Source organism: Acipenser ruthenus, chromosome 35 (genome assembly GCF_902713425.1).
Source record: "Acipenser ruthenus chromosome 35, fAciRut3.2 maternal haplotype, whole genome shotgun sequence".
NCBI classification, from domain to species: Eukaryota; Metazoa; Chordata; class Actinopteri; order Acipenseriformes; family Acipenseridae; genus Acipenser; species Acipenser ruthenus.
Window position 1 is genome coordinate 374,400 of NC_081223.1, and position 26,339 is coordinate 400,738.

The 26,339-nt window shown below is 43.6% G+C and overlaps 1 protein-coding gene across 2 annotated transcripts; it reads right to left on the reverse strand.

Annotated features, from left to right (window-relative positions):
• Positions 1–1,778: 1,778 nt before the first annotated feature.
• LOC117968973 (CMRF35-like molecule 5) lies at positions 1,779–26,339 on the reverse strand. Of its 2 annotated transcripts, XR_009310269.1 has the most exons (5): positions 26,273–26,339; positions 23,205–23,534; positions 19,124–19,247; positions 10,400–10,474; positions 1,779–2,661 (listed from the first exon to the last, which is right to left on the reverse strand). XR_009310269.1 is itself a non-coding variant. In XM_059007647.1 (4 exons), the coding sequence occupies exons 1-4, from the start codon at positions 26,310–26,312 to the stop codon at positions 2,589–2,591; spliced, it is 567 nt and encodes a 188-aa protein (XP_058863630.1). In that variant the 5' UTR covers positions 26,313–26,339; the 3' UTR covers positions 1,779–2,588. The 2 variants fall into 2 exon arrangements, 1 of the variants encoding a protein (XP_058863630.1); XM_059007647.1 differs by lacking the exon at positions 10,400–10,474.

The following is a 26,339-nucleotide window of genomic DNA, read 5'->3' on the forward strand; positions in this document are numbered from 1 at the left end:
TTGTTACATTCCACCTCTCATAGGGTTGAACACAAACGGGTTTATTTGTGAAATTGTCAAATTGTTTCTTGTGTATCCAGCGATCATCTGAACTAACTGGTTCAGTAGTCTGTTCCCATGAATAGACAGCACATGCCTGAGGGGGGGTGTTCTGTACAGCTGTGCGTTTGAGTAAAGTTTGTCGCGGAGTTTTAAACGTTCCTATGGCAACTGAGTCAACAAAATAAACGTCATCACGCATTGAGACGCAAGCTAAGGGCTAAGAAGTAAATGATAAAAAGTGAAAGCAGTGTGAGTCAGTGGAATTTTTTGATTTTTTGATTTTATCAAATGTTCACGATAATCATGTATTTTCTGTAAATGCGGAATGCAATTAGCTGATATGTAAAAGCATGAATAAATGAATGGTGTCTATTCCTAACGCATCGGTAAAGTTTAGTATAGTGCCGCTTTTGTAGCAGCAAACAGGCTTGTTCCGTCGCTTTGATATTCTTTCTTGTGCGGAACAACCTCAATTCTACTGCGAGGTCCCTTTAGACAGAGCTGTGGACTCGAGTCGGGGACTCGGACTCGACTTGAGACTTGAACGAATTGACTTGAGACTTGAAGGAATTAACTTGAGACTTGAACGAATTGACTTGAGATGTGAAAGAAATGACAACAATAAAAATTCAAACGCTGCACCGGTATGACGGCTCGTGTTACACCCTCGCTCTGCTCGTCCTCGCTCTCTCTCTCTCCCTTCACTCTCGTGCTGCCAGCGGGTGCGTGTGTGTGTGATAAATATTAATAGGAGGCTGTGTGGTCTGGTGGTCAGTGTGTGTGTGTGTGTGTCTGTGTAACACCTCCCCGGTCACGGAAGCGTAAAAAGACACACCACAAACCTGCCTTTAATTACAAAATATCACAAGATGCAGCAAGTGTCTTTTTTTACAAGTGTCATTACATCTTTCATGGATCAACAGTTGGTATGTGCGTAATAAACCCAATCGGGCCTTGATACAATAGACAACCCTAGTCTGTGCTGAAATAAATAATACGGTTTTCTACTGTAACGAACGCAGCTTGTCAGGATTCTATTATGGTGTTTCCGAGCTGTTGAACGTTTCTCATAATACACAGGTTTACTGGATTGACAAAAAGGCGATCGACAAAAAACCACCAACCTTTCGGTTAACAGCCGAACGCGCTAACCGATTGTGCCACAGAGACCAACCTGTTAAACCGTCAAAGCATACGGGAGTGATTAGCAAGGCGAGATGCTGCAGAACGTGATCGAGGGAGCAGAACTCAACTGAACCTGAGACCACATCTAAGATGAAAGCAAGACGGGGCAGGAAAGTCTATATAATCCATTATGGCAGCACAGCATATGTCGTTTTGTTAGATAACACCCTGGGAGCCCAACAGAGCAGTGTGTGTAAATAGCTACAACGGAAACCAAATACTTACGATTCAAATGGGAATCTTCATCAGATTTTAAGAACACGTTTGATATACTTTACACTGCAAAGGAGGAAGGCAGGTGAAACACCTCCGCGGTCATGGAAGAGTAAAAACACACCACAAACCTGCCTTTAATTACAGAATATCACCAGATGCAGCAAGTGTTGAATGTAAAAGTATTAATGTAGCCTGACTACGCCAGTTCAGTGCAATAAGGCACCGAACAGATTACAGAAGATCCTTTAGGTTCTTTTTATTCAGATAACAGATCTAAAAATGTAGGAACAAGGTCACCAAGAAAATCACAGATACATTAACAAGCATTTGTTTATTGTAAACTTCCAATAGCAACACCAAGTTTCAAATGGTACTGATAATAAAACAACAATTCCATTCACCTATTAACAGGTAGCAAGATTTCAAGCAGTTAAACAAGGTTCACATGAATGAGGTCATGGATTAAACAACAAATACAACAACGCTGCTACCCAGCAATACAGTGGAGATACACATTCAAAAACACGGTAAATCTGTCATAATAAAAACAATACCACAGTACAAAAGTACAAATACCCACACCACACACACACACACACAATGTCCATGCAGGGGAGGGAACACACACACAGAGAGAGCGAGAGAGAAACCAGCATCACAATATAACCTATTCTGTGCACTTCTTAAACTCCAATCGACTACCAAATAGGCTAAAAACACTCGATCCGTTCGTGATTATTACTCCACACCGGCATACCATCAGCCCAATACTTGTTGTCGAGATGCTCCATTTACTGGTCCGTTTCAGTCTCTCTCACTCGTCGTTCCCTGCTCCAAACACTGCGTTCCCACTCCTGCACAGACACACAAACCCCAGGATGGCCATCCCGTTTGTAAAAACATGTGTTATTTATATTCAGGTGCGTAAATTGATCAATAATTCAATTACTAGGTGCTCAACAGGGCAAACATAGGGAAGCGGGTGGAGAAGCCAATTATCAAAAAGTGTCAGACAACACAAAGCGTGCACTAATCAAATCACACAATAATTTTATAAAAATAATAACATACAAGTGTAAAATCAATTTGAACAGGGCATTCTTGACCCTGTTACAGGATGAAAAGGGATGTGGAGCAGTAAATAGCTAATGCCAAGTGCTTGTGTGGTCCTGCAGCCTTGAACTCAAGCTGGTCCCTTGGATTCTCTCAAACACCAACCTGGAAATAACAAGATCCAGAATAAAAATCATCATTTGACATTGACCATCACTGTATTATAGCTTCCATGTGTCTTCTAATTTACTGCAGACATTGTGCTCAAGACAAATGAAAAATGGCCATATACTTTCCAGGTTTCCATGGTGTCACCCAGCGTCGTGGAAATGAAGGCAAATGGAGGAGGTTGATATGCAAATGATCCATACGTAGTGTCCTCTTGCTGTTTTCACAGACAGCTCAGGAAAATGTGCTTTCCATTCGCAGAGAGCATTTACACAAGATCATCTCATCTGGAAATCCATGCTTGTCAGGTGACATGTTTGAGTGACACTATTTAAAGCACAGTGTTAAACAAACATACTACAATACAGCTGTGATTTTTAAATGCCTCCTGCTTGTTTGTTTGATCATTTATTCACCGCTCTTGCCCACGTTGCAAGTGCAAAACTCAATTTGTGGAACATTTCTAAGCGGTTCATGCAGATCTGTAAACCAGTGCTGTAGCCAGGCATTGATATTTGGGTGGGCCCCAATTTAAAGTGGATTGGCAGTGGCAGAGGCCACGTTGTTTGTTAACTCAATCAAGATACAGTGCCTTGCATAAGTATTCACCCCCCTTGGACTTTTCCACATTTTGTAGTGTTACAACCTGGAATTAAAATGGATTTCATTAGGATTTTTTGGCACTGATCTACACAAAATAGTCCATACTGTCAAAGTGGGAAAAAAATCTACATATTTTTCAAAATTATTTGCAAATAAAAATCTGAAAAGTTTTGATTGCATAAGTATTCACCCCCTTTGCTGTGACACCCCTAAATAAGCTCTGGTGCAACCAATTGCCTTCAGAAGTCACATAATTAGTTGAATGGAGTCCACCTGTGTGCAATTAAGGTGTCACATGATCTCAGATTAAATACACCTGTTTCTGGAAGGCTCGGGAGTTTGTTAGAGAGCATATCTAAACAAACAGCATCATGAAGACCAATAAGCTATAAAAACAAGTCTGGGATAAAGTTCTGGAGAGGCACCAATCAGGGTTGGGTTATAAAAAAATATCCCAAACTTTGAACATCCCCCGGAGCACCGTTAAATCCATTATTAAAAAATGGAAAGAATATGGCACAACCGCGACTCTGCCTAGAGAAGGCCTTCCACCAAAACTCTGTGACCAGGTAAGGAGGGCATTAGTCAGAAAAGCAACCAAGAGGCGAATGGTAACTCTGAAGGAGCTGGAGAGACCCACAGCTGAGATGGGAGAAACTGTCCATGGGTCAACTATAACCCGGACGCTCCACAAAGCTGGGCTTTATGGAAGAGTGGCGAGAAGAAAGCCATTGCTGAAAAAAAACATATCAAATCCCGTTTGGGTTTTGCCAAAAGGCATGTGGGAGACACAGCAAACATGTGGAAAAAGGTTCTCTGGTCTGATGAGACCAGAATTGAACTTTTTGGCCTTAGCGCAAAACGCTATGTGTGGTGCAAAGCCAACACTGCTCATCACCCTGAGAACACCATCCCCACGGTGAAGCATGGTGGTGGAAGCATCATGTTATGCGGATGCTTTTCATCGGCAGGGACTGGGAAACTGGTCAGGACTGAGGGCAAGATGGATGGAGCCAAATACAGGGAAATTCTAGAGGAAAACCTGTTTCAGTCTGCAAGAGACCTGGCACTGGGGCGGAGGTTCACCTTCCAGCAGGATAATGACCCTAAACACTCAGCCAAAGCTACACTGGAGTGGTTTAAAAACAAGAACCTGAATGTCTTAGAATGGCCCAGTCAAATCCCAGACCTAAATCCGATTGAGAATCTGTGACAAGACTTGAAAATTGCTGTTCACCAACGGTCCCCATCCAACTTGACAGAGCTTGAGCAATTTTGCCAAGAAGAATGGGCAAAAATTGCAGGATCCAGATGTGCAAAGCTGGTAGAGACTTACCCAAAAAGACTCACAGCTGTAATTGCTGCCAAAGGTGCTTCTATCAAGTATTGACTCAGGGGGGTGAATACTTATGTAACCAACAAATGTCTTTTTTTGTTTAATTAACTTTTGTGTCACAATAAAAAAAAAAATATTTTGCACCTTCAAACTGTTAAGTATGTTGTGTAAATCAAATGGTAAAAATCCCAATTAAATCCATTTTAATTCCAGGTTGTAACACTACAAAATGTGGAAAAGTCCAAGGGGGGTGAATACTTATGCAAGGCACTGTATACAAGGGTAAAAACAAGCAAGTTCCTTTGGCAATTAGAGTTTGATTAAGGAAGCTCAAAATAGGTTTAAAGGGACATCACAGGGTGATTAAAAATAAAAACCGAAAAACCAGAAGCCGTAATCATGAATTGCAGACATAGAATTAAAATCCACGAACAGTACAGAAATTAGTATACATCATGAATTCCTATATTATCACGCTGAATACTGCACTGCAGTGTACTCTAAAGGGACATCACATGCTCACAAATAAAAACTGAACACTTGAAGCCCCAGTTCTGGTGTGTCGGGGAACATCTAGAAGCCACTGCTCTCATTCAGCATGTCCCTGACATAGTAACTGAACGCAATGTACAGTACTTCTAGTTCTGCAATTCTGAGTGGACAGCTTTAGATTCATTACAATGACTATTTTACATTTTGATTGGTCTTTTAACCAGAAATAGCATCTTTCTCAACCAACTACTGTATACTGGAGATTTAGGCCTGTATTTACAAAGGGTTTAACACAAAAACACTAAAAGAGAATAAAATACAAACTAGGGCCTGGACCAAATCAAAACTTTGACCCACCCGCTAATCGCAAATTACAAACCTGGTACTGACGGCGTCTTTTTTGTTTGTCAGAAGGTTATTCCTTCTACCCCAGAGGGAACCCGCCATTAATACTGGGCTTCTAATTTGCGATTAGCAGGTGGGTCAAGTTCTGCAAATATGTTGGGATGAAACTGGTGTTTCTTATGGTTCATGATGAGTAAAACTACAAGATAAAGTATACTTCAAACTCACCAGCACAGTTCTTTGTAATAGGGACAGCCTCATCACTGGATTCTTGAATGCATGTGGAGTGCCAAACACCTGCACCCATGGCACACTATCAGTTATTTTTTGTTTCCAGGGAATCATAGTCAAGGATTGATTGGTTCTTGAACTGTCTGGTGGGTGTGCCATTATGACAAGGAGCCATGGACACACCCCCATGGTGAGAGGCTGAACCAAACAGGTTGTTACTACTGTGCGGAAATGACACACTGTGAAAGATTTTTGCAGTAAGCAAACCTAAAACCTTGCATACACAGTACTCCTGCTGGGATTGTTTTCAACCCAGCTCCAGTCTGGAACAGACCTGGTGTTTGAAGTCACCGCTAAATCAACCAATTGGCAGCAACAACAACCAAACGAGCCCCATAGCTTTACTTAACTGCCACATCGTAAAAACATTTTTTTTTTTAAATGACCTTAATGAAGATGTCATTTTTGATGAAAACAGTTGATTTAGTAGAGGCTGTGTTTCTTCAGTTAATAATATTGTTATCAAGTAACATGATGTACACAGAATGAAAAAATATATATGTGAGAGAATGAATTACATGTTTGCATTAAAGGACCACTAATATGTGACTATGGAGATCAATAACAAACCCGCTAGAGCAATGTTACTATGGAGATCAATAACAAACCTGCTAGAGCAATGTTACTATGGAGATCAATAACAAACCTGCTAGAGCAATGTTACTATGCAGATCAATAACAAACCAGGTAGAGCAATGTTACTATGGAGATCAATAACAAACCTGCTAGAGCAATGTTACTATGGAGATCAATAACAAACCCGCTAGAGCAATGTGACTATGGAGATCAATAACAAACCCGCTAGAGCAATGTGACTATGGAGATCAATAACAAACCCGCTAGAGCAATGTTACTATGGCGATCAATAACAAACCTGCTAGGGCAATGTTACTATGGAGATCAATAACAAACCCGCTAGAGCAATGTGACTATGGAGATCAATAACAAACCCGCTAGAGCAATGTTACTATGGAGATCAATAACAAACCTGCTAGAGCAAGAAAGCCTCATTGCACTGAATGCTGCTGCTGTTGCTGCACTTATTATTGCATGAAACTCTGTAAAAGAAACACTGAAATGATCGCCTGAGTTTTCAGAAATCTGCCAGTAAAATGAAGCTAGCAGGAACCGTGCCATCTTCCATAGAAGTCATCACTTGCAAAGTCAGTCTCTCCTGATTGGCCAAAGCAAAAACAATGTAAGCACATAAGTAATTACTCAGTACTTGTAATCCTTATTGTCCACTTCATGTAATGTACAGGGTCCTGCGTTTTACGCAACCTGTTTTTTTTCAATTGTAATTCAACTACTATCCCCTAGATGTCCCTGCAGCCACTCCAGTTATAGTAATCAAATTCACAATTAAGAAATTAACACATTACACTTCGACTAATTAGAAAAAACAGCTAATTATGATGAGTATAAATGGTAATTGAATAAATGGATGCGTTAAAAGAGAAATCGAGAGTCATTTCATTGAGCGAACGCATGCAACAATATCCACCTGGTGTTCTGTTCACCGATGGGTAGAATTTATTTTGCAGAACTTTCCATTTATCTTTGGCCCACACTCGAAAGTCAAAAATAGGCTGCCATTTATCATCAGAAAAACACAGAAAACAAAAGGCTGAGACTGACGGCTATGAGACGGCGTCTTCCAGTAAAAAACGAAAATTCTGAACGCTGACGAGATGTTATTTTCGATTTGACAGAGGGATTTGTTTGTGCTAATATTCCCCTGGAAAAAATGGATAAATGTAAAAAATGGGGGGGCAATTCCTACAGCAGGTCAACTGAGAAGGGAATATCTACCTCAAATTGCTGAGTTGCACAAGATGAAAATTGTACAACTGGTAAAGATGTCTGACAGTGTATCTGTAGTTACTGACGAGAATACAAATACAAAAGAAATACAATTGCTCAAAGATGTGCAAAGTTTAAAATCTCAACTCTCCCTAATTGAGATGCATGCCAAGGGACTAGTGGATCTGATTCAGTGGTTTGAAAGCCATGAAGTGAGAGTCCATCAAACAAATAATAAAGATGCAGAATTAATAAATACATACCGAGCAATGGCACAAGAGGTACACAGCACAGACGCCACAATAAACAAACTATGTGTAAAAACCTTCCATGACGTTTCTGAAAAACTGACTAATTACTACAACCTGGGTCAATGCAAAAAGAAACCACATTTTATTCAACCAGCTCATAACTTTCTGATGGCAGTAAGGATATTCGACCCACAACAAGTGTGTAGTTTGGATCTGGAAGCCCTCCCATTATATTCTATTCCAGGATTTGATGCTGACTGTAAATCAGAAATGGACAAATATCTACCATATGCAAAAGAAAACTGCAGTAGAATGACTTTGAATGAATTTTGGATTAAAGCTGAATAATTATTTCCCAATTTAACACAAAAGGCTAAAATATATTTGTCAGTTGTTCCCAATTCTGTAGATGCTGAAAGAAGTGTTTCTTCTTCTGGCCAAGTTTTTACAGATCAACGTCAATCTGTGAAAGAAGGCAGGGTTAACCAACTGACGATGCTTAAGTTGAATAGCAACACTTAAATGCATGGGACATTTTCTTTCATGAAACAGTTAGAGACACTAAATGTGCTGCTTGCAAACAACCTTGCATTATTACTATTATTATTATTATTATTATTATTATTATTATTATTATTATTATTATTATTATTATTATTACTATTATTATTACTATTATTATTATGTTATATGTGTAATATATATGTTACAGCACTGATGTTATGATTTCAGTATTTTATATAAATTGTTCCGGGAATCAGTGCTGTTTTTTTTTTAATATTTTGTTGACAATAATATTTTGTTGTTCCTACTAGCAAACTGAAACATTTAAATTATTTATTTACACATTCTAAGAAATCATATTGAATAAGATGTATTAGTAATAAAGGGATGCATGACTGAATAAATGTCCGTAGCTGCTGCTGCCGCCTAATCAATGCGCGTTAATAGAATGACTAATTGAGATGATTAAAGGAATCGGGAGATTATTAATCAATAAGTGGTTTAATTAAGCAGACTACATCACCACCTTGTGGTGGGAGGAATGAAGTGCAGCCTAAGAAAGCAGGTTGTGTAAAACGCAGGGCCCTAGTAATGTGAGACCAAAAATAGTTCAAGTTTCCAGTTATGGGTTAGTAGCTCTCAAGTTTTTCAAAGTCAATAACAATAAACTAATAGCCACTGAAGGCAGAAGCTAATCCTACTGCAGGGTCTAGGGTTGCCAAAAAAGTGTTATAATATCGTAATAATAATCATCAAATTGTGGCAACCGACCTGAGCATGCCACACAACACACTGGTGGGTTCTTACAAAAACCAGAAAACACTGCGGCCCACAAGGACTGGACCTGTTACAGACCATTCTTCCTACATTTCCAAGGTGAGGCTGCTTGACATTGTGTCTCACAACACACCAATAAGAGTGGTTCATGCTTTCCTCAAAACTGGGATTTCTACTGCCAGTTCCATCAGTGGAAGAGGCTGATGCAAAAGTGGCATAATAAACCAATTTATTATTATTTATTTCTTATCCAGGGTGACTTCCAATTGTTACAAGATATCATGTTATTTTTACATTCAATTACACATTTATACAGTTTTTTTTTTATCTGGAATCAATCTAGGTAAAGTACCTTGCTCAAGGGTACAGCAGCAGTGTGTCCCCTGCCTGGGTTTGAACACACGACCCTTCGGTCATGAGTCCAGAGTCCTAACCACTACTCCACACTGATGCCCTAATTTAATTGAATACCTGCTTGTTCCGTTGCCTTTTCAGTGGTTTTCTTCCCAGTGGCAGAAGAATGTGTTGTTTCTGAGTGCATGTAAGCTAAGAATAAAAAAGACACATTCTGTGTCCCATTTAACACCAAGTTAAATTTCCGGGCTCCCGAGTGGTGCATCCAGTAAAGGCGCTCCGCGTGGAGTGCAGGATGTGCCCTATAGTCTGGACGTCGCAAGTTCGAGTCCAGGCTATTCCTTTGCCGACCGAGAACGGGAGCTCCCAGGGGGCGGTGCTCAATTGGCAGCGCGCTGCCCAGGGGGATGGAGGGCGAAGTCGGACAGGGTGTCCTCAGCTCACGTGCACCAGCGATCCCTGTAGTCTGGCCGGACGCCTGTGGACTTTCCTGTAAGCTGCCCGAGAGCTGCGTTGTCCTCCGACGCTGTAGCTCTGGGTGAGTCTGCAGTGTGAAAAAAAGCGGTCGGCTGACGGCACACGCTTCGGAGGACAGCGTGTATTTGTCTTCACCCTCCTGAGTCAGCACAGGGGTGGTAGCGGTGAGCTGAGCATAATAAAATAATTGGCCATTTCCAAATTGGGAGAAAGTAATAAAAAATAATTGGCAACGACTAAATTTATAAAAAAATAAAAAATAAAAAAAAATTCTGCAAACATACACTGTGGCCATTAAAAAATCACAAGATAATTTATCTCAGGATCTCAATATTGCCATTCCATTATCTCAGTTTACATAGATACAATACACAGCAGGGTGTGCAGTAAGACAGTTATTACCTCACACCCTTGGAGTGTTGTGAGGCACCAGGCCACAGGCCAAGTACCTTTAACCACCCAGGAACCACCTCAGTAACTCAAAGTAAATCAAATGAAATACCTCTTTCGACTGGAGCCTTTTCAGTGATTTTCTCCTCAGTTGCAGCCTTGGCTGTTGCTTCTGAGTGTGTGTCAGCTAAGAATAAAACAACATGTCTCAATAACGAAACACACAGCATGAAAGTAGTAGCATATGCCAACAAGACAGAATGTGTATATTTAAGGCCAGTCTCCCAGCCCATATTTAGAAGGTTCTTTGACTCAGGCAAGCAAATTACCTTACTTACCTAACAACCCTAATAAAAATTATTCACCTTCAAAGTATTTAATAAAAAAAATGTAATTTGAAATTCTGTTTATTCTATTTTATGAATAATATATTTCATGGCATATTCATTTGCGGGTTTTTAATAAATGCACAATTAGCAAACATTTCTTGCTGGAAAATGATCTTGTTCTAGAGTTCTAGAGCAGGGGTCGGCGACCTCCGCGTATCCAGGGGCCGCTGTGGCTACACGTAAAACGGCTTGTGGGCCGCCACTACAAAACTGAACATTTTATTTTTTTTAAAATCACCTTTGTCGTTCCGCTGGCTCAGCACTTCGCACTGTGGTTACTGCGTAAGCATTGATGATGTACTTCCACGTGACGTTGGCTGCGTGCTCTCTCACGTGCCTTGGAACTGTTGCCTAGCAACCATTGACAGACTGCGATTACTGTGAGAAATCTCCAGCAGCAACAACTCAGAAGTTGGCTGCACAAGTGTTGCGGTTTTATGACGAGGTGGCTGATCTAAATTAATGTTTTATTAAAATTGAAAACATTGATAAAGAAACTCAGAGGGGCCGCCACCAAACCTCAAATGCACATCCATTTGCCCAGGGGCCGCCAGTTGCCGACCCCTGTTCTAGAGGATGAAAAAATAATTTCATCCACATGCACTAATGACTCTGAAGTCCTCAAACAATCTTCAATGCACTCAGTATAAACCACACTGCATAAGAAGTATAAGAGCAATGGGGGCTCTCAAAACTAACAACTCCCCTGCGCCAGATCATCCCCCGAGACCAAATCCATGGGCCAGTCCCATCTCATCCCACGATTGCAAACTTTGAGACTGTCAGTGACCTGTCCGGTTTTGACACCTGGCAAAGAGGAAGAATGTGGCTGTGTGACTTTCCACTAAGAGGATCGGGTGTCAATGGTTCCCTTTCAATTCGAAGACGACCACTAATGACATTACATATGGGATATGCCTGCCCATTGGATAGGTATCGCTGAGCTCTCTATACCAGAGCTGCTGATAGGCCCCTTCCTGGGATGATACACTCGGTCCCACCCACTGAGGGGATAAAACTGCCATCTAAAGGAAGCCATTCCTCTTTTTCCTTCTCAAGACTGTACGGTAAGACCTTTGTGTTGAGCTGAGCGTGTTCATAGAAAAGAGCCTCTCGAGTCAAATAGAGTTGATTGTATTTCGCTTGCATTCGTGCTGAAAACTGGCTTGCCGCTTTGCCGGAATTAACGACTTTGAAAAGACCAAGACTTTTTGCCTTTTTGCCTTTTTGCCTTTTTGCCTTTTTGTCTTTCAGCGGCCTCCTCGCTTGCTTGGTAGGCCGCTCTTTGTTATCTGTCTGTCATGTGTGAGTGGATGTCTATTCTTTCTTGAGTACACGGGGCTAGGCCTTGCCATATCCCCGCTGTTGAGTGACTCTTCCAGCCACACTCTCCTCCACGGGGCTGGGCCTTGCTGCATCCCGCTATTGAGCAGTTAGGTTAGGCACATTTGCATAAGGTCCCCTGGACGCCAGCGGCAGACCGACACCGGTCCGTTTTCCGGACACAGGCGATGGCTCCTCGCCCTCAGAATTTGCCGGCCTTCCCAGATTTCATGGAGGAGGTACGCTCCTCCTGGGATCATCCAGACTCAGGTCCTAGCATGCTGGCTAGCTTGATCATGGCTCATAGACAGCTGTGGCTGTCACAAGCCAGAGTTCCTGATGCTGATAAGGTCGCGCTGCTTGACGCACCTCTGTCCCCAGGACATACCTTTGGGCCAGCTGTGGAGGAGATCTTACAGAGATCCCACCGGTAACGCGAGGCGTCCTGGCAGGTGGTTGCGTTGCTCCCTACCCACGCTCCCCCAGGAGTCCCCTCCCCAACCAGCAGGCAGAGGGAATGCAGGACGTGGCCAGTCCACACACCAGCATCACAGGAGGGGTTTCCAGGGCCAGCACCCTAAACAACCACCCCAAACTGCCCTGTCTCAGCCTCAGGTTGGCGGCCTCAGGTTGGCGGCCTCAGGCCCCCTTTTTGGCACAACAGCTGCAGTACTGGCGTGCTTGCACCTCAGGCTCCTGGGTGCTCGCCACCATGCAAAACGGTTACGTGCTTCAGTTTCGTTTGGGACTTCCTCCCTTTCGAGGCATCACAAATACTTTCGTAACAGACCCTTTCCAGGCCTCGGTACTTCAGAACGAAGTGGCCGCCTTGATGGGCAAGCGAGCCATACATCTCGAAGACCCCACCTCCCATGGAGAGGGATACTTCTCGAGGTATTTTCTAGTACCCAAAAAGTACGGCGGCTTTCACCCCATTTTAGACCTGAGGCTCCTCAAAGGGTTCTAAAAGAAAGGAGGTTCCAAATGCTGACGCACCATCACATTCTCCAGTCCCTCTGGCCGGGTGACTGGTTCACCACTGTGGAATTACAGGACGCGTACTTTCACAATCCCATTCGTCCAGAGCACAGGAATTATCTCTGCTTTTCTTTTCAAGGAAGCATTTACAAGTTTGCTGTGCTGGCACACGGCCTCTCCCTAGCTCCTCGTACGTTTTCAAAGTGCGTGGACGCCATCCTGGCTCCCCTGCGGCTGCAGGGGATCAGAGTAATAAACTATCTCGGCAACTGGTTGATCTGTTCCCAGTCGCGAGAGGGAGCAGTGGCCCACACGGCGGTCGTGACAGAGCATCTGCCGAGGCTGGGCCTCACCATCAACGATGCAAAGAGTCGGCTTACACCGGTGCAGTGCACGACGTACTTGGGGCTCCGGCTGGACTCCAGTACGATGCATGCATACCTGTCAGACAACAGAGATGCAGCTATCTAGGGTTGCCTCTCCCTGTTTCAACAGAGATCACAGTTCACCCTCCTATTGTGCCAGAAACTATTGGGTCTGATGGTCACAGCCATATCGGCCATTCAGCTGGGTCTGCTTCGCATGCGCCCGCTACAAGGGTGGTTCAATGTGTTCCACCTCCATGCCAAACGCGACAGACACCGTCGGCTGACTGTGTCTCATGCGTGCTCAGCAGCCCTACGCTGGTGGCGGATGACCTCTCACCTGCGCGAAGGTGTGTGAATGAGAGTAGTGTTGAGCTGCCAAGTGGTGACAACAGATGCCTCCAACTTGGTATAGCGGTCTGGGAATGCAGAGGAGTACGCGGATCCTAGCCAGACCGCTGGACATCCCTGCACATAAATATGCTGGAGTTGCAAGCGGTCTCCCTTGCTCTCCACCACTTTCTCCCAGTGCTGCATGGTACACATGTGTTGATATGGTTGGACAACACGACAGTATGTCAACCACCAGGGTGCCCTATGATCCCCAGGGTTGCATCACATGCCCTTCATGCTATTGACATGGGCTCAGAGGAACTTGCTGTCCCTATGGACGACACACATTCCCGGAGCAGTGGACTGGACAGCGGACCTCCTCTCCAGGAGCGGTCCCCTTCTGTCAGAGTGGCGACTCCACCCTCAGGTAGTGAAGCACATTTGGGAACGGTTCAGGAAGGCACAGATCGATCTCTTTGCCTCAGCAGAGACGACACATTGCCCCCTATGGTACTCCCTCCACCTTAGGTGGTCCACTCGCCGTAGACGCCCTAGCGCAAGAATGGCCTAGTGTTTTTGTACGCTTTCCCGCCTTTATCGCTGCTCCCGGCCTTTCTTGAAAAGGTCCAGTTAGAGGAAGCATCAGTTCTCCTAGTGGCCCCCAAGTAGCCCAGGAGAATCTGGTTTTCGACCCTGTGCCAGCTGTTGCACAGCCAGCCCTGAGAGATTCAACTGTGCATGGATATCCTCGGTCAGGCGAGAGGCACTCTTTGGCACCCAGAACCGGGCAGGTTCCGGCTATGGGTCTAGCCCCTGACAGGGGCTGCTGGTTAGCACTAGGGCTATCAGATGCGGTTGTGTGTACATTGCAGAGTGCTAGGGCAGACTCCACTAGGTCTTTGTACATGTATAAGTGGAGGTATTTCCAGGCTTGGTGTCTGGCTAGAAGCCATGAGCCTATATCTTGCCCTATGCCAGTCATTTACAGTTTCTGTAAGACCTGCTTGATGCTGGTAGGTCACCTTCCACTTTGAAGGTGTATTTAGCGGCTATCTCTGCTTGCCATGCTCCCATAGATTCAATGTCTCCGGGCACGCATTTTTTGGCTACCCGGTTTCTTAAAGGCGCTCGGTGATTATGCCCTCCCAGGAGGACTGTTCTCCCCGAATGGAGCCTCAATATTGTACTGGAGGCTCTCACGAAAGCCCCGTTTGAGCCCGTACACTCCATAGAGTTGAAGTACCTGTCTATGAAGACATCCTTCCTCGTGGCTATCACCTCTGCTAAGCGGGTCAGTGAGCTGCAGGCACTGTCTGTGCACAGCTCCTGCATGCGTATTTGGGAGGATGGCAGCAGGGTGTCCCTGCTTTCCTCCCCAAGGTGATCACAGCCTTCCACGTTAATTAATCTGTGGAACTGGAGTCCTTCCATCCACCTCTGTTTGCTTCAACGGAGGATGAGAGATTGAATTTCCTCTGCCCAGTGCAGGCATTGAGATGCTACATGCATAGGATAAAGAGCTCTGCGTCAATCTGACCAGCTCTTCATCTGTCACGGACCCTAGGAGAGCCCCTCTCTAAGCAGCGTCTGTCACATTGGATTGTGGATACAGTCTCAACTGCGTATAATGGTGTTGGCTTGCCCCCACCTGGTAGGGTAGCCTCACACTCCACTAGAGGGTTGGCTACATCTTGGGCCCTCTTCAGAGGTGCCTCGATGTCTGATATTTGTATTGCAGCTAGCTGGGCTACGCCGCATACCTTCTCCAGGTTCTACCGTCTTCTTTAGGCACAAGGGTTGTGGAGGGTGTAAGTTCGCACCGCTAACCTCTGGGTTAGACAGTGCTTGTGCATCCCTCATATGCTGCCATTCCTTCTCCCTCGCGACGGCTCTGCTATACATTATCCCATACGTAATGTCATTGGTGGTCGTCTTCGAATTGAAAGGGAACGTTAGGTTACTTACCGTAACCTTGGTTCCCTGAAAGAGAAGACAACCACCAACTGCGAGGTCGCTTCGGTCGCCCTCACGGGTCAACGGAAAAAGAGAAATGGCTTCCTTTGGATGACAGTTTTATCCCCTCGGTGGGTGGACTGAGTGCATCATCCCAGGAAGGGGCGTATCAGCAGCTCTGGTATAGAGAGCTCAGCAATACCTACCCAATGGGCAACATCTTCTCTTTCAGGGAACCAGGGTTACGGTAAGTAACCTAACGTTTTTGGTTCTGTACAGTTTTAGAAGAGTTGTTTTTATCCAAATATATATATATATATATATATATATATATATATATATATATATATATATATATATATATATATATATATTGTAACACAGCAGGGAGGGGGTTAATCCTCCCTGCATAGAAGAAAACATGTGCGAATGCACATTGTGTTAATTGTTAATTATCCCCTGCACCTGGTAATTATTGTTAAATTAGGACCAGGTGCAGGGTATTTAAGAGAGGCAGCTAGTCTGCTCATGGCTGCTGTATAGAAGGAGGCAGATAGTGTGCTCTGTCTCCGAGCAGTCATACTGAAGTAAGTGCCGTGTCTAACCTGTGTGGTTTTAGTTTGTTGGGTTTTGTTTGGTGGGGAAACGGCTTAGCCATCCTACTTGTAGTCAGGGTGTTCCTGAAAGTTCATTTAGTGCTCGTAAAGAGCTAGGTGTTTTTGTTTTTGTATTATTGTTTGTATTATTAAAAGTGAGCGGAAGCGCTGAACCCCCAATTTTCTGTGTCTGGGTCAATTTGTAAAGGGGCAACGAACCTAAGTTCATCACAATATATATATATATATATATATTGCAAAGAGGCCACACTGGTTATGTGTTCACTTTTCTTTTACAACCCTACCTCTAAAATGGCCCGAGCACTAAATACACTGAGGAAAACACAGTGGATTAGACTGTATTTAGTGGCAGGGGCGGATCTAGCCTTGTAACTACATCCCACAAATTATTTTTAGGCAAATTTAAGTAACATTTTGTTCTAGTGTCAGCTACATTAGACTGAGTTTTTGTTTTTACTTTTTATGGTTTAATTTCAGGTTCATAAGTCTTATTAGCTAGATTACCTTAAGGATATAAAGAAGTTTAATATTTCTTGGTGTCTTGTCTGGTGTTTTTGCAGCCATATTTGGCTTGTATTCATGTGCTAATGCTACAATTTAAAAAGTAAATAAATACACGTTCTCATTGCTTGAACTCATTGGTTGTATCAAGCTCAAGTCCAGCTACTTTTAACCAATAAAAGATCGATCTTTTCTACAGCTGCCTAATGAGGTCTAAATCCTCCCCTGAGTGGAGCGTGTAGAATAGAGGTCAGCAGAACGCAGTAAAAGAGCAGAATAGAGTAATACAATGGAAGAAAAATACATCTGAAAAGAATTGCAAGTTGAGACTACACCCTGATGAAGGCTAGTTTTGCTGCTACGCTCTTCTAATTTTTTGTTGTTCTTTTTGTGTATGCCATATTAATAAAGGTTTTTTAACCATCATTCTTCATGTTGAAGGAGTGCCTTGGATTTCAGTGATTTGTGGTTTAAATCCAGACCTTTTGGAGGTCACAGAACAATGGACTTGCAGATACTTTTTTCACCTGTTTCACTTGTAATAAAATGGAGGATTGTGTGTCAGTGGCTTTCTGGCATTAAAACTGAAATATGTTGCTGTCTTTTCACTTACAAACTGAAATGAACAGCTGCTTGTTTTTTTATCAAAAGGAGGAACTTATTTATCACAACTTTACTGCGCTGAACTCAGCCTTTTGTTTCTGCACAGCTTTAGAAGAGCTTTTTTATTATTTTTTTGCAAAGAGTCCACACCAGATGTGTCCACTTTTCTTTTACAACCCTTCCACTAAAATGGCCTGATAGCTTCAGCACTAACTGCAGTCCAAACATCTGATTGCTCGAAGCAGCCAGATCAGCAGTGGGCAATCATGGAGTAAGAGCAGTTTGTAGACTCCCAGACGGAGATGAAAGCACTAAATACACAGAGGATGGATTAGACAGGGAATGGACTGTATTTAGTGGAACCATGTAGAATACAGTTCAGCAGAGGAGAGTCCAGGACCTGCAAACTGGTTTTAGCTTTTGAGTCACAGCATATTACAGAACAGAGTAATATAAGGAGGGGAAATAAATTTGAAAAGAATTGCCAATTGAGAAACTACACCCTGGCTAGTTTTGCTACACGATGGTAGTTTCTTTGTTTTTAAACCTGCTGTTCTCATTTTTAATTTTGTTTTTGGATATGCCATATTAACCTTCCAGCTGCCCTTCATTTTAGAACATAAGAACATAAGAAAGTTTACAAACGAGAGGAGGCCATTTGGCTCATCTTGCTCATTTGGTTGTTAGTAGCTTATTGATCCCAGAATCTCATCAAGCAGCTTCTTGAAGGATCCCAGGGTGTCAGCTTCAACAACATTACCGGGGAGTTGGTTCCAGACCCTCACAATGATCTGTGTAAAAAAGTGCCTCCTATTTTCTGTTCAAAATGCCCCTTTATCTAATCTCCATTTGTGACCCCTGGTCCTTGTTTCTTTTTTCAGGTCGAAAAAGTCCCCTAGAATTTTGAATGCTTGAATCAGATCACCGCGTAATCTTCTTTGTTCAAGACTGAACAGATTCAATTCTTTGAGCCTGTCTGCATATGACATGCCTTTTAAACCCGGGATAATTCTGGTCGCTCTTCTTTGCACTCGTTCTAGTGCAGCAATATCCTTTTTGTAACGAGGTGACCAGAACTGAACACAATATTCTGGGTGAGGTCTTACTAATGCATTATTAAGTTTTAACATTACTTCCCAATTTCCATTACTCAAAAAGGCCATTTTTTTCTTCTTAAGATTTTTCATTCTTAGCGCCCAAGTAAACATTATGGACAGTTTTCAAAACTATTTTTGCTTTACTTTTAACACTACACATGTTTCTGTTGTGGATATGATAGACGCGTATATCTGCTTTCAGTAATGTATTAAATTTAACACAGTCTGCGTGTTTGTTTCTTTCTGGCCTGACGTCACCCCTACAGCCACAGCCTGTCACAGTCGGCCAGGGTGTTCTCGGCTCACCGCCCATTCGAATGATATCGATTCTTTCTTTTGGTTCATTTTGTATTTGCTTAGCTTAAAGTATTTCACAGTTGCAGTTGTTTAGCAATTTCTCACCTGCTCAGTGCATTATTTATTTTTGGTTCATAGAGGTTGAAGAGAAAAAGGGGAAGCAAAAAATGTAACTTGATGTATGACCCTAATCACACTTTATCTAAAGTCTCAGCAACTGGGCTTATTTTAGCTACATCAGAAATAGCAACTGCTCACTTCTGCAAAGTTGCATGCCAACCGCGTGAAGAAAGTTTTCTTGCTTTTCTGCAATGGTGCTCCGATGGGCAGGGATTGGAAGTATAGAGGTCTTACAAAAGGACACTGATTAAATGAATTACCTGCAGGGCTGCTGGATGTACAATCCCTTGTTTGTCCATTGTCTGTGTTCCCCTTCACAGTAGTGGTGGAAGGGGTGGTACTTGAGCGTGTGGCACGAGTTGTGGTTGGGGGGGGGTTTCGGAGCTGAGAAAAGGAAAATAAGTGAAAATTATTACACTGTTTCTACTGCTTAACATTCCTCAAAAGAAATTATACAGATTATACCATTAGTGCAGAACTATGTAAAGTAGTCTGTGGGTTTCAGTAGCGGCTTGTGACAAGTGGGGAGGCTAAACAACCAAACCAAACCCTGAGCAGCCTCTTGCCTTTACTTCATTTGAGGTCTGATTACACTGGGCATGGTAGCGGAAAGTGGAAAAAATGGAATGTATTGTTTTGAATGGGTGCAATTACACTGAGTGCGGAACGGAAAAGCAGCACAGCGGAAAACCGCACGGGATAGAAACCAGAGCGATCTTTTAATAATTTCCATCTAGACCAATCAACTGAAGTTGTGTGACGTTATCTGCACTATATACAGTGAAAGATGGTGAACGAAAGACTGGTTTTCAGGGTGCAAAAGTGCCCTCAACTGTCCCATCCAGATTATAAGGATACGCTAAAGAAGCAAGACACCTGGGACACCATAGCGGCCAAACTAGACATGTCAAGTAAAAATATTTGCATTTGAAGAGCAACAGAAAACATACACTATATAATGTACTGTATGCCATAGACCTCCAAGCAAAACACTTTAAAGCTGAAATAAAGAGGTCTCAATAATGACGGGCTTCTTGCAGTATTTCATGGAGTTTTGTTGTACAGGTTTTTAAATTATATTGTCATAAAACTCTTGGATTAACCTTGCCAGGTAAACAATTCAGTCATGCAATGCACACTATCTTTATGTGGTGTGGAAGCACACATGGCCCTATGGCCACCTTCCTCCTCAGTCTCATAGTCCCGGAAGAGGGGAAAGCAAGATGTTTCTGGGGGCGGCCATGGTGGAATGTCCTCCACCCCCCACTTCTTCGTGGCTAGGAGCTCCCTCTTCCGGGTCACCGGCCACCGTTTTTCCTGCCACAAAAGTGTGGCTGGGGGAGCTGGTCTCCTGACCTCCCCCTCTTCTTCATCGCCGGCAGCTCCGCTTTGTGGGGCTCTGGCCACAGTACTTCCTGCTGCATGGCAGGACTGGCAGCGACCCCAGGCGAAGCGGAGTTGGCAGCGACCCCAGGCGAAGCAGAGCCGGCAGCGACCCCAGGTGAAGCGGAGTTGGCAGCGACCCCAGGCGAAGCAGAGCCGGCAGCGACCCCAGGCGAAGCAGAGCCGGCAGCGACCCCAGGCGAAGCAGAGCCGGCAGCGACCCCAGCGAAGCAGGACCCTCGGTGACCACAGGCGAAGCAGGACAGGCAGCAACACTAGGAGAAGCAAAAGACACAGCAACTCCAGGCGAAGTGGAACCTCCAGGAGCCCCAGGCGATGTGGAGCAGCAGGCAACCCCAGGTGATGCGGAGCAGCAGGCAACCCCAGGCGATGTGGAGCAGCAGGCAACCCCAGGCTATGTGGAGCAGCAGGCAACCCCAGGTGATGCGGAGCAGCAGGCAACCCCAGGTGATGCGGAGCAGCAGGCAACCCCAGGCGATGCGGAGCAGCAGGCAACCCCAGGCGATGTGGAGCAGCAGGCAACCCCAGGTGATGCGGAGCAGCAGGCAACCCCAGGCGATGTGGAGCAGCAGGCAACCCCAGGTGATGCGGAGCAGCAGGCAACCCCAGGCGATGTGGAGCAGCAGGCAACCCCAGGTGATGCGGAGCAGCAGGCAACCCCAGGTGATGCGGAGCAGCAGGCAACCCCAGGTGATGCGGAGCAGCAGGCAACCCCAGGCGATGCGGAGCAGCAGGCAACCCCAGGTGATGCGGAGCAGCAGGCAACCCCAGGCGATGCGGAGCAGCAGGCAACCCCAGGCATCCAAACGTGGCATCCCTGAACGGAGCAGGCGTGGCATCTCTGAACAGTGCAAGGCAGGCATCCTTGGGCGGTGCAAGGCAGGCATCCCCACGCGATGGCGAACTGGCATCCCCAGGCAATGGCGAACTGGCATCCCCAGACGATGTACGACAGGGCAGCGGCGGTCCCTCGGAAGGCGACAGCGGCAGTGGACCCTCGGGAGGCGAGGGTGGCAGCAGACCCTCGGGAGGCGACAGCGGCAGCGGAGCCAGGTCCAGCGGTGGTGCTGGGGTTGGCCCTCTTCTCAGCCGCTGCAACCCGGCGGTTTTCCCCCTTGCTCTGCTCAGCAGCCTATGCAAGGGCTGCTGCGGACCGCCAGCATCTTGTCCCGGTCCGTCCTGTCTTGAAGGGAGAGGCAGCTCCTGCTCCTATTTTTGTTTAAATAAACGGCGCAGGCCGTGACCCTTGCCCTGCAGTACTTGCTTCTTTGTTTTCTTCCTGCATCTGGCCTGACATCACCACACAGCCATCCCTGTCACATCTGCATAGATGCTGTATCTTTGAACAGTAATGAACTGCTGAGGATCTGTCCAAACGCATTACTCATGTCCTGCAGCCATCCTCTTGTGTGTCCTAAAGCTCATTGACAGAGGAAACGCAGCACGACCCAAACTTGTGGTTTATTGATAAATCAACTGAAACACACCTGATACCTGCACAAGCCAAGGTACAGAGAAAGAAGCTCATCTGATAAAGAAAAGCATAGTTAAGAGAGAGAGGGATTGATTGAAACAATATGAAGTTAATAACTAAAGTTCAGGAGGCAGACACCAATCTTCATGTCACCAATTTAAATAATTAAATTTCCACATGAGCAATTCAAACCTGTAGCACTATAAATACTCTGTTCACTTACCCTTCGTCTTCATTTCAATTCATTCGTAATCATAACCCACCACCTTCCCCATCTCCACCTGTTTAAATTTAGGGTTATCTCCTATTGGGAGGTGTCTCTGCCTCGTCCATACGGCCAGCCAGCGAGTCCTCAACCAAGTTAGGTTTGATGCCAAATGAATGTATAACAATGTAATTCTATGTATTGTTACCTCAGTTCATCGCATACTGTATTTGCTTAACTTCCTTACTGTATTTCACAGTTGCAGTTGTTTATCAATTCCTCACCTCCTCAGTGAATTATTTTTTTTTTTGGTTTACACGTATTGAATAGAAAAGGGGGAAGTAAAGTTGTTGCGTGACGGTAATCACACTTTATCTAAAGTCTAAGCAACTGTGCTTGTTTTAACTACATCAGAAATAGCAACTGTGCTCATTTCTGCAAAGCTGCATGCAAAGTGCTTGAAGAAAATGACTGGCTTTTCTGCAATGGTGCTTCTTCAAGTTAAAGTGAATTATAAGAAGCAGTTTAGAGGAGTTGTGAAGTGCAATTTAAAAATGAGGAGAGTGGGGAGAGACAGGAAACGAGAGGAGGGGAGACAAATAATACTGCACATAATAGCAGATAGTTAATGGCAGAACAGTAATTATTAAGCTACTCTACCCTTATATTTAACAAATTTACAGGATTTCTAACAATTAAAAGAAAGCATTATCTGTACATAATGTATATTTAAAGTAAATGACTTATCAATAGTTTACAATATACAGCACAGTAGAGTTCTGACAAACAAAACAAATTAAATGTGTTCCAGAACACTGTAAATAAGAAGTATTGCCATCATGCAGCCAAGATAGCACCTATTCCAAAAGACATGACTGCAAGGTGTGTGGAAGCTTGTAGATTGTTATACTTAAGGTTTGAAATCCTTCAGGGATCGCGTGGGTTAAATCTGTAACCAAGTCTACTCTGTCACTCTAGAGACTGAATACGTGCAGTCATGTACTCGGATGCACCTGCCAACTGAGCATCTCATATCAAAGTGCAGCAGATGAGCTGTCTTGCACATCTGAAACTAACATGTAGTTTTTCATTTTTTTGCTCACTGCTCTCACATGTTTGCTAGATGGGTGATTTTGTGTTCAGCTCCTCTCATTATATTGCTTTCATCTATATTCCAAAAAATGTGTCTCCATCTCTGGATTTTGCTATAACTTAGTCATTAGGGTGAGTTATTATTACAATGATTTTGATTACATACCTTTATTGACAATCACTTCCACTTCAGTGTATTCATCCACATTTATCTTATTATAAATTCCACAGTAATATGTCCCGGCATCTTTTTGTGTCAACTCTGTGATGGTCACAGTGAAGACTCTCGCTGAGCGGTTATCATACAGAGAGAATCTCCCTTTAGTAACGAGGGTCTCAGGCTTGCCACTGCTGATTAGTGCATTATCTGGCATCCAGCGAATACGACACAGGTACTTTTCATTCTTGTTATATTCAGGTTGATATGGGCAATCAATCTTTACATTTCCACCTTCAATCCCATAAAATACTTCAGCTGACTTCACAGAACCTAAAACTGGTATTAAGAGACAACAAATGAGATCCTAATACAAATATTGAAATTCAACAGAATCAGAAACATGTTTAAAATAATATAACAGCCAGACTATAGAAAAGCCCTCAGGTCTTCTAAACCAGTGCTTCTCAACTCCAGTCCTGGAGACCCGCTGTGTCTACTACTTTGTGTTCCAGCCGAGCCCTCAGTTACTTAATTCAACCCTTATTGTAACTATTAATTTGGCTAATTAGAGCTTTTAGAGATTATATATATATATATATATATATATATATATATATATATATATATATATATATATATATATATATATACAGTACTGTGCAAAAGTTTTAGGCAGGTGTGAAAAAATGCTGTAAAGTAAGAATGCTTTCAAAAATAGACATGTTAATAGATTATATTTATCAATTAACTAAATGCAACGTGAGTGAACAGAAGAAAAATCTAAATCAAATCCATATTTGGTGTGACCACCCTTTGCCTTCAAAACAGCATCAATTCTTCTAGGTACACTTGCACAAAGTCAGGGATTTTGTAGGCATATAGTCAGGTGTATGATTAAACAATTATACCAAACAGGTGCTAATGATCATTAATTCAATATGTAAGTTGAAACACAATCATTAACTGAAACAGAAACAGCTGTGTAGGAGGAATAAAACTGGGTGAGGAACAGCCAAACTCAGCTAACAAGGTGAGGTTGCTGAAGACAGTTTACTGTCAAAAGTCATACACCATGGCAAGACTGAGCACAGCAACAAGACACAAGGTAGTTATACTGCATCAGCAAGGTCTCTCCCAGGCAGAAATTTCAAGGCAGACAGGGGTTTCCAGATGTGCTGTCCAAGCTCTTTTGAAGAAGCACAAAGAAACGGGCAACGTTGAGGACCGTAGACGCAGTGGTCGGCCAAGGAAACTTACTGCAGCAGATGAAAGACACATCATGCTTACTTCTCTTCGCAATCGGAAGATGTCCAGCAGTGCCATCAGCTCAGAATTGGCAGAAAACAGTGGGACCCTGGTACACCCATCTACTGTCCAGAGAAGTCTGGTCAGAAGTGGCCTTCATGGAAAACTTGCGGCCAAAAAGCCATACCTCCAACGTGGAAACAAGGCCAAGCGACTCAACTATGCACGAAAACACAGGAACGGGGTGCAGAAAAATGGCAGCAGGTGCTCTGGACTGATGAGTCAAAATTTGAAATATTTGGCTGTAGCAGAAGGCAGTTTGTTCGCCGAAGGGCTGGAGAGCGGTACACGAATGAGTGTCTGCAGGCAACAGTGAAGCATGGTGGAGGTTCCTTGCAAGTTTGGGGCTGCATTTCTGCAAATGGAGTTGGGGATTTGGTCAGAATTAATGGTCTCCTCAATGGTGAAAAGTACAGGCAGATACTTATCCATCATGCAATACCATCAGGGAGGCATCTGATTGGCCCCAAATTTATTCTGCAGCATGACAACGACCCCAAACATACAGCAAAAGTCATTAAGAACTATCTTCAGCGTAAAGAAGAACAAGGAGTCCTGGAAGTGGTGGTATGGCCCCCACAGAGCCCTGATCTCAACATCATCGAGTGTCTGGGATTACATGAAGAGAGAGAAGCAACTGAGGCTGCCTAAATCCACAGAAAAACTATGGTTAGTTCTCCAAGATGTTTGGGCCAACCTACCTGCCGAGTTCCTTCAAAAACTGTGTGCAACTGTACCTAGAAGAATTGATGCTGTTTTGAAGGCAAAGGGTGGTCACACCAAATATTGATTTGATGTAGATTTTTCTTCTGTTCACTCACTTTGCATTTTGTTAATTGATAAATATAAACTATTAACATGTCTATTTTTGAAAGCATTCTTACTTTACAGCATTTTTTCACACCTGCCTAAAACTTTTGCACTGTACTGTATATATATATATATATTTTAACAGTTAAAGATTTTAAATTGGGGGAAAGGCATTGATCAATACACAAAGAAACCCAATCACTGACTATGAATGAGAACAGCATCAAACTGAGCAGGACTCCCTACCTGATACAGGAAATCATCATGAGTGCGGTGTGGAGCATTACAGAAGACATCTATCACAGTAAAGCACTATAAACTCACACTGACACTCACGCGTTCATCTATCACAGTAGAGCACTATAAACTCACACTGACACTCACGCGTTCATCTATCACAGTAAAGCACTATAAACTCACACTGACACACACGCGTTCATCTATCACAGTAGAGCACTATAAACTCACACTGACACTCACGCGTTCATCTATCACAGTAAAGCACTATAAACTCACACTGACACACACGCGTTCATCTATCACAGTAAAGCACTATAAACTCACACTGACACACACGCGTTCATCTATCACAGTAAAGCACTATAAACTCACACTGACACTCACGCGTTCATCTATCACAGTAAAGCACTATAAACTCACACTGACACTCACGCGTTCATCTATCACAGTAAAGCACTATAAACTCACACTGACACGCACGCGTTCATAATAGTGAACATATTCTAAATAGTCAGTGTATACAGTTTAGAGAAGATTGCCAGTTCTGTGTTACTGTATACAGAATCATTCAGAACAGATTACATGTATTCCAGGTTAGAGAATCACAGTGCTGTCATCAGTTTCCTGAAACTCAGACCTGTTCAAAATCAACCTTCTTTAATAAGTAGTTGACAACAATTAAACACTCTTTACTGAATCAGCAAATCACAAAAACATACCTGTAATAAGACAGATGGTGACTTCAACAATGGCTTTCATCTTTAGATACTGAGCAGATCTGCTCCC

Coding starts and splice junctions, on each gene's coding strand:
- LOC117968973 (XM_059007647.1), bottom strand. CDS start 26,312: ATGAAAGCCATTGTTGAAGTCACCATCTGTCTTATTACAG. Junction 23,535..26,272: donor CACCATCTGTCTTATTACAG/GTATGTTTTTGT, acceptor TCTTAATACCAG/TTTTAGGTTCTGTGAAGTCA. Junction 19,248..23,204: donor GGAAGTGATTGTCAATAAAG/GTATGTAATCAA, acceptor TCCTTTTCTCAG/CTCCGAAACCCCCCCCCAAC.